This window comes from Meleagris gallopavo, chromosome 2 (genome assembly GCF_905368555.1).
Source record: "Meleagris gallopavo chromosome 2, MGAL_WU_HG_1.1, whole genome shotgun sequence".
In the NCBI taxonomy this organism is placed as follows: Eukaryota; Metazoa; Chordata; class Aves; order Galliformes; family Phasianidae; genus Meleagris; species Meleagris gallopavo.
The window spans coordinates 108,821,011-108,836,094 of record NC_139405.1 but is presented as its reverse complement, the minus strand read 5'-3'; the positions used below and the strand labels follow the sequence as shown (position 1 = coordinate 108,836,094).

General features: G+C 42.5%; 1 protein-coding gene across 2 annotated transcripts in view; it reads left to right on the top strand.

Moving 5' to 3' along the window:
* Positions 1–15,084, top strand: part of CLIC5 (CLIC family member 5) — a 68,307-nt gene that overhangs the window by 36,112 nt on the left and 17,111 nt on the right. For both annotated transcript variants that reach the window (XM_019613408.3, XM_085218384.1), the window contains exons 2-4: positions 766–875; positions 1,206–1,331; positions 2,675–2,781. In XM_019613408.3, coding sequence (XP_019468953.3) covers positions 766–875; positions 1,206–1,331; positions 2,675–2,781 — 343 coding nt within the window. The remainder of the gene's footprint in view (positions 1–765; positions 876–1,205; positions 1,332–2,674; positions 2,782–15,084) is intronic.

Genomic DNA, 15,084 nt, shown 5'->3' with positions numbered 1-15,084 from the left:
AGAGGGATGTTGTCCTTGGACACAGCTTTGGCGCAGTTCTGCTAGTGTTATTTGTAGCCCTCTATGGCTCAAAGTCAGAACTTGCGTGGCTAAGGACCATAAATTTTTAGAGGCAAGAAACAGGCTATTTCCTCAGTGCTAACACTAGCAGTTTTTTATTGTTTTGTAGTGGTTTGTAGGCAACTCATTAGGTGCTAGAGATAGGAACAGACTGAATGCGGTGGCTGAAGTCTGCCTTGAACTTTGGAAGGATTCAGACACAGATTTCTGTCTGGATCCAGTTGTTTGTGTCTGAGACTCTTGCTTTACTGAACACGAACAAGAATGATCAAATCTTAGGAGTGTTTGGGTTTAAATCCGGTTCCAGAAGTCTCCTGCATTGATGTGCAGTCCACAGACTTAAGCAGAAGACCTACCCTGAGTTCCCTAGCATGCAGCAGGCAGTCCTGTAGGATGAAAGTAATTGAAGGTACGTTCGACATACAGTGCAAAGAAAAATGCAGTCTTCTGGGTGTTGCTCGCCATAAGCAAGGGTCACAACTTCTGCCCCCAGGAGAAGCACCAGCTTACTTTCTCAAGCTCCAGAAGAAGGTGGAGTCCTGGAGTGACTCTGCCATTGACCTGAAGATCAGCTACATAAAATAACAGGCACTGTACATTAGTTTTGAACTAGTTATTTCTTTTCCAATACCCGACTTTCCATCTTGAGGGAGATGAGCAGTGAACATGTTTGGACACTATTTTTCCTCTCTCTCTTTCCCTCAGGCTGGTATAGATGGAGAAAGCATTGGGAACTGCCCATTCTCCCAGCGTCTCTTCATGATCCTCTGGCTCAAAGGAGTTGTGTTCAACGTCACCACTGTTGACCTGAAAAGGTAAAAATTGCTTGGTTTTATTGAAAATAGTTACACGATCCAGTGTTTTCCCAATAGAAAGGCCCCAGTAAGTTCAATCAGATTGGTATCTGGCCTAGAGAGTCTGTGGTGCACAACAAAATATTTGGGATTCAGGTTTGTTATTCCTTTTTTCACTTGTGGAATGTTTTTATATTAAACAGAGTGTTCTGGGGTATTTTAAATGCAGCCTCACCACAAACTGCTGAAGAAAAGGAAGGGCAAGCAACTGATTTTGCATGAACTGTGAATATCTGTGCGACTACATGACCATAGAGATTAACGATTTCGTGACCTTTCTTCTCTGTGCAGAAAGCCAGCTGATTTACACAACCTGGCTCCCGGAACTCACCCACCTTTCTTAACTTTTAATGGAGAAGTCAAGACAGATGTTAACAAGATTGAGGAATTCTTGGAAGAGACTCTTGCACCTCCAAAGTAAGAACTTGAGTGTTTTTCAGTCAATATTCCATTTCCTAGGAATGAAAGTTGTCCAAAGAGGAGTCCTAAAAAGCACTCGGTCCTGCAATCTTTACTTACAGGAGTAATATTTATTTATGAAACTTGTTGGCTTCTGTGATATAACTTCCATGTACAAAAGTTACTTGTGTAACTAATAACTGCAGAATATTTTCTCTGAACACATTTCAGGATGCCATTGTGTACAGAATTAAGGAGATGAATACTAAAAAAAAAAAAAAATCATAGGGGTCTGGTGTCCACATTTTATAGAGCTAAAAATAACTTGGACTGCATGCAGAACATTGCCACACACAGTATCTGTGCCAGGAAAAGCATTTTGCTGTGAAAAACTGAAGGGTTCTGAGCTCTTCCAACAAAAAGGTTGGAAGAGGAACTGATCACAGAACACAAGAAGCTCTGGAGGCAGAGAAATGCTCATTAGTCTCATCAAGAAATGACAAGAACCCATGACTGGAAGTTATAACCATACTAATTCAGATTAGAAATAGGGCACAGATATTTTGGTATGAATGAATAACCACTGGAACAAACTACTGAGGAAAGTGTCAGGTTGGATTCACAAGACATGCCTCAGTTAGTCAAGCATTTCGACTTCATACAAGGATAGCGTAGCAAAAGATTGTTGGCTTATGTTTTGGACCTTAAAATCTATGAATCAATGAAATTGGCTCAGTTCCTTACGGAGTGCTTTACCTCCGACTGAACCAGCATCTATGGGCCAGTCCTGAGGCAAGCAACCAGGTATTTAATTTTCTATATGCTAGCCCAAGACCACCAAAACCAGTAGGAGTCATTAGTTTGCATTGATCTTTCAGATCAGTGTATTCCTTTGCACTGGGTATCCATAAAATAACAATTCAGAGGCTGAAAACATTATGTTCCTTCACATGGGTGATGTTAACATGCCTTGCTCTTACATCCTGGCATGCATTTTCTGTGCAGGGAGTTAGACACGACTGCTACTCATAATAGAGAGAGCTGGTTGCCAACCTTCCCTGCACTTTTCTGGAAATTTATGCTTCCTTTTGATTCAAGGCCACTATATGTTGGATCGTGGTCACATAAAGCATCAGTGTAACTACTGTCATGAAGCCATCCCTGTGTAGCTATCCAAATCTCTGCCTTGACAGTCACAGATACTATGAAGAAGGTCTTGCCAGGCTATTGTTTTGAGATAAATAGTAGTGTTAGTTGCAGGGCTTTTTTTTTTTCTTTTTTTTTTTTTTTTCCCTTTCTTCCTGTAAGTAGTATTCGTAATCATCACGATGCTGCTGGTAACAAGATGTTTCTCCTTTCAGATATCCCAAGCTGGCTGCTAAGCACCGGGAATCAAACACTGCTGGAATTGATATCTTCTCCAAATTTTCTGCTTACATCAAAAATACCAAGCAGCAGGACAATGCTGGTGAGTAGGATTGTTACCAAATGCGCCAGGAAGATTTAGTGTTTAAAAGATGAATCATTTTACTATTTGCCCCTTGTTTTATTGTAAGCTGTGTTCATATGACACAGCAGTACTGCTGCTGATCAGTCTCAGGTGATAAATTCAGTGGACTCAATTCACACGTCCACAGTTGGATTAACTACATCTATACTAGTAAATAAAATAAGTCGGAGAGCCATGGCATAGCTCCTGCCCGTAGCAGCCAAGCCGCACCAGTAATCCTGTATTTCATTCTGGATGGGTCTGGTGGCTTGTGCTACCTTCTCTACTCTATCCAGGCACTGTTTAGGATGCTAGTTAGTTGGTCCATGGTGGTGCTAGAGACAGTACTAAAAGCTTAGCAACTAGTGACTCATGAATGAAAGGAGGGAGCAAGCCATGCCTCTTGGCCTGCATGATTTCTTAGATGTAGCCATTGACACCAGATTCTCATTCCGCTTACAGTGACATTATGGTAGTGTAGCTAATTTGCTCATATAAACAGAAAGTAATTGAATGAAAGAAGTGGCTTTGAGAAATGTAATTGCACTCTGCATGCTCTTGACTTTCCTCATACATCTGCGTCAAAAGAAATAACCATGGAAGCTGGATGCCATGCATATTTACACGCATCCTACACTCGCTTCTTAATGAAATTGCTTTTCTTCTCCACATTCCTTTCTCCTTGGAGACACAACTTCAGCCAGTCTAAGTTCCCATTGCTCCATGAAAGAGAATGGATTTACACAGTCATATCCCTGGAGACAATCCAGACGGATACTAGCAGTCACTCACTGATGTTCATCTTACCTCGTATTACTAATTTCACAGAGACCCAAGGCATGCTAAATACCATTCAGAGAGGAATAGATTTGCAGGTTCCAGCTCTGCCCCAGCTTTCATTTGTGCACTTATATTTCATTGCCTGGGGCTGCCTCATGAGATTAAGATGGGGAACGGATGATTTATGTCAGATTACAATCTGCTCCTTAATATTTTTTTGGTGTTAACAAAGAAAATAATTGTAACGCTTCACTTCTTAGAGATGCTAAAGGTTTTTTGTGTGTGTGTCTAACACCAATGGGATGCTCAGCTAACCTCTGTTGGGAGGCTTGTAAAAAGAAGATAAATTAAGAGTTAGCCTAAAGTGATGCTACACTGAAAATAAAATATCTTGGCCATCCAATCGGAATCTTTATGGTCTGTGGTGCAACCGTAAGTCTTCAATTCAGCTTCTCTGTTCTTTGCACTCGAAAACTGTCATGGGTGTTTGCCCACATGTAGAATCCTGGCATGGTGGTTCTCAGTGGCTCTGCGATGTGCAGATCCTGCTCCGGTGTAGGCTGGCAGCTCCCACTGGTATTTAATGGCTGTGACACCTGGACATCTCTGAGCTCAGCTTTCCTCTTTGAAGTGGAGAAATGCTTCATTTCCTTCAGCTGAAGTGCTGGAGCACAAGGACAGAGCAGAGATGAGCAGAGTACTGACCTGTTCTTTGTAGCACCGCTGAAGTGCCCGAGGGCCTCAGGGAGCTTGGGGCTGTGAGAACACTTCCACCATGTGGGAATCAGACCTCGGCTATAGTCAGGTCATTGACTTTCAGTTTTCAAGAGCTGAGTGAGAATAGTGTTTCCCTTATCCTGGGAACATTTTCATTGAACTATTCTTTCCAGTTCCTCTGATCCTTCTTTGGAGAATGCTCCTTTCCTTATCTCCATGGGAATAGTTAAGGTCTAAAAGGAACAGAGATTGCTGCTTGTGGCTATCATGCATTTCCTATACACACCAGCTCTCAGCTCAAGGTAGCGGCATATGCCTCACAATCGTGCTCTATGTTGAGCCCAAGCTGCAGGTGACTCAGGTTCTTGGGTTAAGCTGGAAATTCACACCTTTATCTGGGACATCAGTTGCAAAGGATCAGAGTACAAGAACAGAAGAACACTTGTTGACAGAACCAAAACAGAATGGAGTACCTGTATCATTGCATCAAAAGTAAACGTAGTTGCTTTTGCTTGGGAGTAGGAGAGTGCCGGATACCAAGTTGCCTAAGTCACAAAGCGTCAGGTTGTTTAAATGATATTCTCTGAACCTGGAAGTCAGGGAGGTGGATTCACCAGTGTGGGATATCAGGCTGGGAATTTGTAGGATCCACTGATCTCTAGCTGTGAGAACTCGGGTTAGCTGTAGTTATACATTCCTCCTGGCATACTGGGTTAGGAGAGGTCATTAGGTCTATGTAACATGAGCTATTTGGAAAAATGTTGTGAACTGGTTGGAATCATTAATGAGATTTATGCAGCAGAAGAACACTGGATGTGAGAATTAATGACAGTCCAGTGCACACCCAAGATACGCCCCAAATGGTGTTTCGCCCCAGAAGGGTTTACAGCTGCAGTCATGCAGCAGATCAGACACCAAGGAGTGCTGTCCCTTGGCCGTGTTGTGGCAGAGGGGTGGTGAGGAGGCACTGGCTGTAAAGTCTGTAGCCTTTAAGTACTGAATGACTCTTTTTCCCCTGAAAGTGGAAATGTTATGAAAAAAACCCAAGATTTGTAATATCTTTGTTTAGTTTTTTGAATTCTTGCGTGTGAGCAAACACAATGATACATACGTCCGTTTGTTTCTAAGATTGTGATACCCTCTGCTGGCAAGTATATGAATACTTAAAGCAAGAAGCTTTACTGTCAAAGCTGAGACATCCCCTGGACAAAATAGCTTTCCTTCTGACCAGGTGTTTTTCTTTCAAGTGCAGTATTGTCAAAAGAGAAGCATTCAGAGTAGTCTATGTATTTTGACAATGTTTTCATGGAAAGTTTAATGTTTTTTCTGGATGAGCTAAAATTATTTAGAATTCTTCAGCATTATGAGAATAACAGTACTTTTTTTTTTTTTTGCTGGATTCGTGAAGTATTTTATTAGCCACATGCCATTATGTTTCATACCTGGCACAGAAGCAGGTGATAACCTCCTTGGGTAAGTCTGCATGGCAATATGGTATTGATCACGATTCGTTTACTTACTGAAGGTATTTGGCAGCCAGGCTGCCCTGTTTTAATAGTTCCCTGAATTTCTGATGCTTTTTTTCCATCTTTGTTTTGCTCACATTTCTGCCTTATAATATAAAAACGTTGAAAGGTTTGGAACGGGTTGGCTAGGGCTGTAAGCCCAGAAGCAAACATGCTCATGCCATATCAAAGTCCCACCACTTTTAAGCTTCTTGAAAGGGAATGAATTGATTCCAGATCCTCAGGATGTGGCAAGCTGTGTTTAAAAAAAGTGTGTGCATTTATTATTTCAAGTCACTTCAATTACAACTGACTTGATTCCTTCCACCCCCCACGTCACTCGATAATTTTATAACAGGCCTCTCTGAAGGAGCGATGGTCTCATCGTAGGCGTAGATCCACATCTGGCTTAGATAGCCCAACTGGGTTATTCAGCCCTCCAACCCCAGCACCAGACTTTGCTGCTTGGAACACTGAGAAGTTCTTATCCACCTCATGGCTGCTTCAAAGAGCCCTCGGAACAAAGCAGTGACAGTCCTCTTTGATTATCTCCTGGATGCTCTTCCACAGTTTAGGTTGCTCAGGCTTGTGTGACCAAGCTGAGAGTTTTGGGTTGCTTTGTGCTTAATATCTCAAAGACCTTGACCAAGCACAAGGATGGAAACCAGAGCCCTGGGAGTTTACTTTGGTTCTTTTTGTTGATGCTGAGGAAAGCACTCCAGCTCTATATCAAAATCAGAGTCGTAACAGTTTATTCATTGGAGGAGGATGCATTTTAATTAATCAGAATGCTATGTACAAATTCAGTATCCCGCTTGTGATTTTTTTTGCTGTATACTGCAAACCAAGGGGACAGCCCATAGCCACCACCCATTCACCGTTCCGCCTAAAATCCTAAGTTCTTTGGCTCGCAGAATGAGCCCTTTGATTTCATTTATGAGTTTAAAAAGTTGTTCTTGAATGGAGTTCTTAGGAGGCACCAGCCCAGTGTGGGTGGGCGCATTCATTAGCGGCATGGAAGGAGGTTTCTCTGTAGGGCTCTTCAGAAGGCACAAGGCCGGGGGACCACCAGCACGGTCCCACGCGCAGGAATTTCCAACGTCTGACCAGAGGCCTCCGCTTGTCTGGTTTGGATTTACATCAAGAACATTTAAATCATTAACTTACACGTGATTAAACGCCGTTCACCTCTTTCAGTCAGCTGCATCACGCTGAGGTTCAGCGCGTGAGATGGGAAATACTTCTCCGTGCACTGCATCTGTGTGTGTGCAGTAGGTATGCACCCATGGGCAGGGCTGGGATTGAAGCTGGCCTTCACCACTGTGAAGCTGCTCTGACTACGCAGGATTCCTCTTGCTGAGCAGAGAGCCAGAGCCAGGCACAGAGTATGGGTAGGTGCACCCATCGAAGTGAACCTGGAAAGCCATCCTGAAATCAGCAGGAAAACAGCAGGTTCAAAAAATCTGCGTAGGATATAGGACGCTGCATTAATAGATCTGTGGTGCAGGTCCTTTGTGGAATTGGACCTGATGTGCACAGGTCCTTGGTGTGGTTTCATGGGTCCTCGATGCTGTGGTCATCCCAATGAGCACAGACTGCTCTACTCAACATCTACATCCAGAGGGGATGTAGATGTTGGCTTTAGCGGAGTGAAGTTAAAAAGTAGTGTGAATGCACTGAATGGATGAGGAGTTTCCTTTGACAGGAATGCGGGATCTGACTCTAATTCAGAAGCAATGTTAATGCTTTACAATTTTTGCATAGTTTTCCAAGGTGCCATAGAAATATATAGGTATAAATTCATGTTGTGTCTGTGTATCAAATTGCCGTTCAGTTTTTTCCATCTTCCTCTTTAGTTGCAGAATTTCCCTTTTCCACCACAAAACCCCACACCTGTCCAAACCCAGCATGAGCCATAATTTGTCCTATACTGAGATAATATTAAGTTTTCTCTGCCATGCAACCAGGAAGGACTAGAAATAGCTGTAAAAATCATTTTGGAGAAAAGGAATTGCTTTGTGACGGGCTTTCTAGCTGCGGAGTGTCCTGGGATGACAGATCTTCAACTGTGGCATTTTGAAACACAAAAAAGCTATTTTAGAGCATTTTAAACAAGTCTTTATGGCTCCCTCAGAGCCGAGTACTGTCGGGCTCATGGCAGCTGAAGTGCCTGGCAGCTTTACAAAACCAGGCCTAATATAAAAAATACCTAGTCTTAGAACATATGTAAGATAGGTTTTCTGCAACATTTGTGGCACATAAAACACCAAATACGTGTTGTCAAGTGTGATATAAAGATTTTATTGCCACTCATTTGGGATGACCCATATAACTCACTCGTGATATGTTAATAAAACTGTTCTCCACTCTATTTACAAAAACACACATATAAGGTTCACTCAAAAAATGGTGATAGCTGTGTGCGAACTTGTTAAGTAGAGCAGTGAGCTGTACTCATCGTCCACCCTCAATTGCTTCATTGCCACTTTGCCCCATAATTAAAGACCAGCTCTAAAATGCTCAGAAACAGCATTTTGCAGAAGTTTGCAGAGAAATAACTTTTTGAAAACCTCCCTCAGAATGATTCTGGCTGGAGGCCCAGACCCATCAATCTTCTGCCTGGTGCCAGGGACAGGTTTCATGGTTGATATCTTCTGATCTGCCACAGCCAGGAGCTGCAATTGTATGCCATTGGAGGGAAGAGGTTTTCTCTTTTCTAAAATGATAATAAACCATTGTCTTAATCTCAGAAGTATGTACCTTACTAGGGAAATTTCTGAACTTTCCCATTCTTTAGGTTGTTTTTTTTTTCCTTCTCAGGCCTTTTAACTTAATTTTGCTAATTAGGGCATGAAGATTTCCTGATGGAAGTGTGAAAAATACTAATTGAAATCAGTAGAACATGAAAGCTCTCTGTAGGTCCGGATGTGGTCAGACTGCAGGAGCTCCAAGGCAGCACGTTGTGCTCCTGCACGGCACACTGCGGTGCAGCCACTCCAGGAACAGTGCATATTCACCATTAATGCACTCACAGACGTAACTTTCTGACAAGTCTGTGTCTGCAAGCCAATGTTGCTTTGAAACCATAGCATGGAATATGGGGGGAGGAAAAAAAAAAAAAAAAAGTATATTTACAGACATATGAGACAGAGAATATGCAAAGCCCTAAAAACCAGTTGACACCGTGCTCTCAAGTCAGTGACTGTAATGATGCTCTCAAACAAGGGCACGATGTGAGGCCTTTGCTGAACCAGGGCCTACGCACACAGGCCAGGCCTAGACTGAAATCCTTGCAAGGGGAACAGAAGTTGGCAGACGCTCTCCTTGCAGAAGGAATGATTTCCCCTGTGTGTTTGAAGACTCCTCCAAGTGCTGCTGGCTTCCCTGGGATGCTTTGTTCTGCTTCCCAGCTCAGCTCCTCGCTCACACACGGGAGCAGTAGCACAGCTGGAAGTGGATTAGAGCAAGCTGGCGGCAGCAGTCCTGGGAGGAATTAAGCGCCTTGCTGCTGGGATGGGAGGCCTAAATTACATTATTACTTAGGATTTGGTTTTAACTTTGTTGCTCTGCTGTTTCGCATGGGTGGGTAACTCCACTGGTTGCAAAACACTTGGTGCATCTTAAGTGCGTGTCAAGACTGATGAATTTATGGCCTAACTCTGTAGAACATCCAAATCTTACGTGAGCAAACCGTAGGGCAGCTGAACTAGATGGCCTTTGATTGTCCCAGACACCCGAAAAGATTCTATGATTTAAGCACCCAAGTGGTCCTACTGTCCCAAGAAGGCTGTCCCCAGACTTTTACTTAGCACTGGTAGAGTGAGCTATCACATGACAGAGCCGAGGGACTGGCTCTTTATTTGCACTGAAGTCCATTTTCAGAACATAGAGACTTCAAAGGGCAAAGCATTTGTCCAGAATCTGTTTTTTCCAAAACATATTTTTTTGTTTTATCCATGCAAATGTTCTTCATAAAATAATTGGGAAGAGAAGAATGAGACATAACTGAAAACCAGTGCTGCTAGTTTTCTTTATTAGAGAGGATCTTAAATAATTGACAGTTAGCTTGAAAACAGTGCTGGGAAAAAGGTGACAGTGAGAATTAGAGACACAATTATTTTCTAAGTCTCCCAGTTTTGCTGATTGCAGAGAAAAATATCAAAATTTCACAGAGCTTTGGGTGCAAAGCACAGCCCTGTCAGCTTTACTCATTCAGCAAATATGCTACTGTTTTAGTCCTGTAGAGGGTAAGTTCTTTTGCATTTAAGCAGAGAACAGGAGAAACTGAAATGTCTTTTACTGCCCAGTGCTCCTCTAAGGAGGGAATGTATTGAGTGAGAGGGGTTCAGGTGATAGCATAGCCAGTCCGTATTCTACACTACAGAAGGAGAATCCCTAGTGACCCAGCCAATCAAAACTGAAAGAAACTGCACCTTAACATCGAGTCAAAATGCCCTGAAGCTTTGAGGAAGGCATCTGGTCAGCAGTGCTTTCTGCACTACTTCAAGCCATTGGTCTGCCTAATCCAACTGTTCTAGTCGAGAAAGACCAGACAGCTATGGATAAGCCCCATAACACATCTGATTAGTTTTATGTTGGGGGAAAAGATATTGTGATCTTTGCAAACATGTCAGGTCTTGAGATATGTGGTTTAATTATAGTTACTGTCTCAGCAAATTTTCTGTGCTGTTCAGGGTAGTACTGGCAATGCACCTCATTCCTTTTCCAAAACATCAGAGGTGATATTAGGGATTGAAAAGCACATGGGCTGTGACCTGTCCTTGCAGCTGTATCCCCACCGGCTCAGTTTCTGCCAGTTCTGCCAGAACTGTATTAAAATTTGCCTTTTCCTGGTCCCTTTATAAATATCCTAAGAAGCAAGCATGCCCCTCTCCCTCCTTGTTTGTTCCCTGAACACTCCATTGCTTTGGCAACGTGGAAACTGCAATTTGTCCAGCATTTGGACCTCTCCATGCTTTTGTCATCAAGGCTGAAGAGCTCCTCACACCTTGCAGATGTCTTGTCCATAGGTGAGGAGCTGCACACATGAGCCTCTTAGCCTTCTCTCCGATCAACTGAACAAATAAACTTTACAGGCCTGACTGATATTCTGAGGCTTGTTCCCTGGTCCTTGAGCACTACGTTATTGTTCTCCTTTGGCCTCTCTCTTGGGAATTTCCAAAGCCTTTTTTAACAGGGGACTCCAGAACTGGAAGAAATGTTCTTAATGTATTCTCACATCAGGGCTATTGCAACAGAGGAAGTATGACCTTCCTGCTACTGCTTGGGACTTTTTTATGCATCCAAACATAATTATAACCCTTTTTGCTGATGCTCCTTTTAGAATGCTGAAGTCAAGGCATAATTACAATGATCCCTAAGTCATTTGATGGGGCTTAAAACCAAAAATCTCAAAAGCAGAGAAACAGTGGATAACAATTACAACTTATGTCATTTGTAAATCTCATTGTTTTTTTTTTTTTATTTTTAATAATTTTAATTCCCTCCCATGTCTTCACTGCTGCTTAAGTGGAAGAACTTGAAATCAATCAGAGTGCAATTGGAATGATTCTGTTGTCTGAAAAGCTGACTTCTTTTCCATGATATGTCTAGCATTGAAATGAATTGGTGTTAAAGATGGGACTGTTTCTCTTTGCTCAGGCACAGAACACCAGGGGTCCCCACCGCACTGTTCCTGAGCCCAGCGGCACTCACCGCGTGCTAACTTTGCTCTTATTTTAAAGCAGAAGCATGCAATTTGTTTTGCTTTGTCAGTCCCCAAATCATCAGGTTTGTTCTCTGCAAATCAAACAAAACCATACACACGGAGTAAGCATGTAGTAGCTTGGCAATGGAGATACTGGAATGCTAATCTCACACTCTAACGGTATGGCTTAATATTGTGCAGGGCTTTCATTTTTATTATTAGTACATTTTTTCAGGGTTTCGATGCAAATCAGCTGCTGTTTGCCTGCAGTTGTGTCAGGGACGTCTGCACTAGACTACAGCAGTAGTGGTCAAGATGAGGCCCCTAGGGACAAAGAAAAGATGTCTGTCACCTGTGTGCTGCTGCGGAGTTCCGATGATTTGTGAAATGCAGGCAAAGTGCTGGGGCATTGGTAGGCCACTAGTTTTACATTCGGTTGCTTCCTGCCCTCAGGTCACTGCGGCTCCTAGGAGAGTTGGAAATAAGCCTTGCATGTGGTGTCATTCGAACACTTGGGTTTTCTTCTTACAAAACTGCATTTGAGGGTGTTCCAGTTTCACTCTTTGTGAAGTTACAAGTCTTGCATTTATTTCTTGCCTCCATTGAAAAACAGACTAAGAAGGAAGGAAGAAAATTGATATTTAGCCTGAAACTAGAACCAAATCAAAACAAACTTTCTAGATGCTATGAATTGGTTAATTTTCTTCTTAAAGTCATTATCGATACACCTCTTTCACTAGGTTTGATTTGGGAGTTGGATAGATGATATCACAAAAATAGGATACCTCTTTTTGTTATAGACATTTTCCCTCTGACCTGAAACAAATGCCCATGGCTGGCACATTACTGCTTCTACCGATATGAAGTATCTGTCATCCCTATTTTGCCTGTAGGAAGTTGATAGAGCATCTAAATCATTTATGGAAGGTCAAGTAGAATATCTTGGGTAGAAAAGACTTGGACTTGCGTCTCCTAAACCCAGGTGAACCCAGCCCTGTGATCATTGTGCTCTGGGTGAGGAAAAGTTACCTGAGGAATCCCAGAATGGGAAAAATACAAACTAAAACTGGAAGAACTTCCCTTAGAGTTGCCCATCTTTTATCAATATCTATAACCACGAGCCTTGGACAACCAGGTTGGACTAGAAACCTAACATTTAGATAGCCAAAGTTAGACAGGATGAGTCCTGCTCATAAGTAACTCAATAGATTTTCTGTGTGTCTGCTGAGATTACTTTGGTTACCTAACTGCTGTATGTCCCTCTGAGAACTGGCTGCAGTGCTCTAGGGGTTTAGCAACTCCTTTTCTCTCTGTGAAAATGCACAAAGCATATGCACCAATGTTTCTTGAAAATATATACTTATTTATGTTTGGTTATTCTCTGTGTACACAACTAGAGATTCATTCAGTCAGTGAAAGCAGACAGATTGCAGCTTTTCAGTGTTGTTGCATAGGCATTTACCTTTATTGTGGGAGCACGAGCAGGTCTCTGTTCAAGTGAATATTGAATAACTTATCTTTAATTCATCTTTAATAGCAGAGGTGATTCACTCTAGAAACTCCCTTTGGCTTGGAGTTGGGTATCTGAATGGTTGGATGCATGGGAGCCACACCTCCCTTCTTTTTGTAGGGACTAACCATCATTTGCCCCTCAGTACAGATTCTCCTTAGAGCCAGGGATCTTACAAGGCAGAAATACACCTGGAAGTTGGATGCTGCACTGCTCATATTGGCAGTGTACTTTCACACCTTTGGGGTGTGAAGCCTGAGTATCTAATAAAAAAGGGGGAACGTTACCCTACATCACTTAGGTGAACTGTGGAAATGTATTTAAAGGGTAGGGTTCATGTCTCCTGACTTCACCTTCCTGACTGTTAGGTGTCTAGCCTCAGCTTGTCCTTTAGGTTTCACCTGTAGCTCATGCTGTGGGAAGGGCACATGTGCAGCCAGCTTCCATTGGGGGTCTCTGGCAGTGAGAAGGAGCTGCCTTCCTGAGATGCTAGTGTCTCTGAGCAGGAGAAGCCCATACAACCAGCAGAGACAGGACACCTGTCTTTTAAACGGCTGAACAGAGGCATTCAAGGCAGCACTCTGGTCTCTAGGGTATCAAAATCACAAACGGGTCAGTATGTAATACAGGGGCAGTAACACGTACTGCAGTTACAGCTCTGCTGCATGAGAAGGATTAATCTATTCAGATTAAAGTTACAGTACTCTGTTGAGCCTGCCTAAAAAAAGCAAGCAGGATGTAGAAAAATAGAGTGAAAATATGGATCCTTGGTCTTTAATCAGACTGTCAGACTACTAGAATGATATTATTTTCTTACCTTAAATTGCAGTTTCTTAGCTGGTTTCCTTCTCCTACCAGAAAACAGTATTGGGTCTCATATAATATCAAACTCTGTGAATCTGGAAGTGATCAGGAAAGGTGGTTTGTTTTTCTAAGGTAGAAATAAATCTCAGATTGTTTGTGTGAGACTGCGAATATTTATGTACTGTTCCCCCTCTTCCCTCATTGCATATTTCACCAAGTTCATTTGCGTGTGTTATGGGATAAATCTAACTGGAGGGCAATGGAAGAAAGCGGTAAAAAGGGAAAGCAGCCATTAGTTGTCAAGGGCAACAGTAGCAACTGTTGCTCAGTTTTGTGCATGGATTGCTGTTGGTTGAACTTGCTGGGCTTGATGATTCAGAAATGTGCTGTCCTACTAATTGTGTGTGAGATACTGAGGTCAGACAGTGGTTTCAGATGGTATACCAAAGCCTTGTCTTGCTGTACTTTGGTGACTTTAAATTCCTTTCACGTGCTTTCATTGACTCGAAGAGGGCTGTATCTATAGTAAAATAATAGCATGGAAGGTGTGGGTGTCCTGAATGATGGGCAAATTTCGAAGGTTATCAAAATTTTAAAAGTCATGTGAAAATCATAGAATCGCAGAATCATAGAATTGCTCAGGTTGGAAAAGACATTCAAGATCATCGAGTGCAACCACAACCCAACCATCCTACCCCAACTCTAACAGCCCTCCGCTACATCATGGCCCTGAATGATTGAGTATCTTAAGTATGACTTAACCAAATAACCTAAACACTTCTTTTCTTATACGTTTGTTTGGAAAGTTTATGTTATTTTGCTTTAGGATAGTTTAAAAAATGTATACATTTTTGCTCTCTTTTATCTTAAATAGTTTTAAAACACAATTTGACCAAGGAATCAATTACTTCTACTGCTTTTATTGTGCGCTCTATGCTTTACGTAGAATCATAGAATCCTAGAATGGCCTGGGTTGCAAAGGCCCACAGCGCTCATCCAGTCCCAACCCCCTGCTGTGTGCAGGTCGCCAACCAGCAGCCCAGGCTGCCCAGAGCCACATCCAGCCTGGCCTTGAATGCCTGCAGGGATGGGGCATCCACAGCCTCCTTGGGCAACCTGTTCCAGTGCCTCACCGCACTCTGAGTGGGCATCTCTTCTTGTATCAAGTACAATCCTCATCCTACAGATGGTTCCACTCAGACACACAGAACAGGATAAATCTCAACTTGTTTTAGGTATTTAAGATCTAAGTAGCCAGT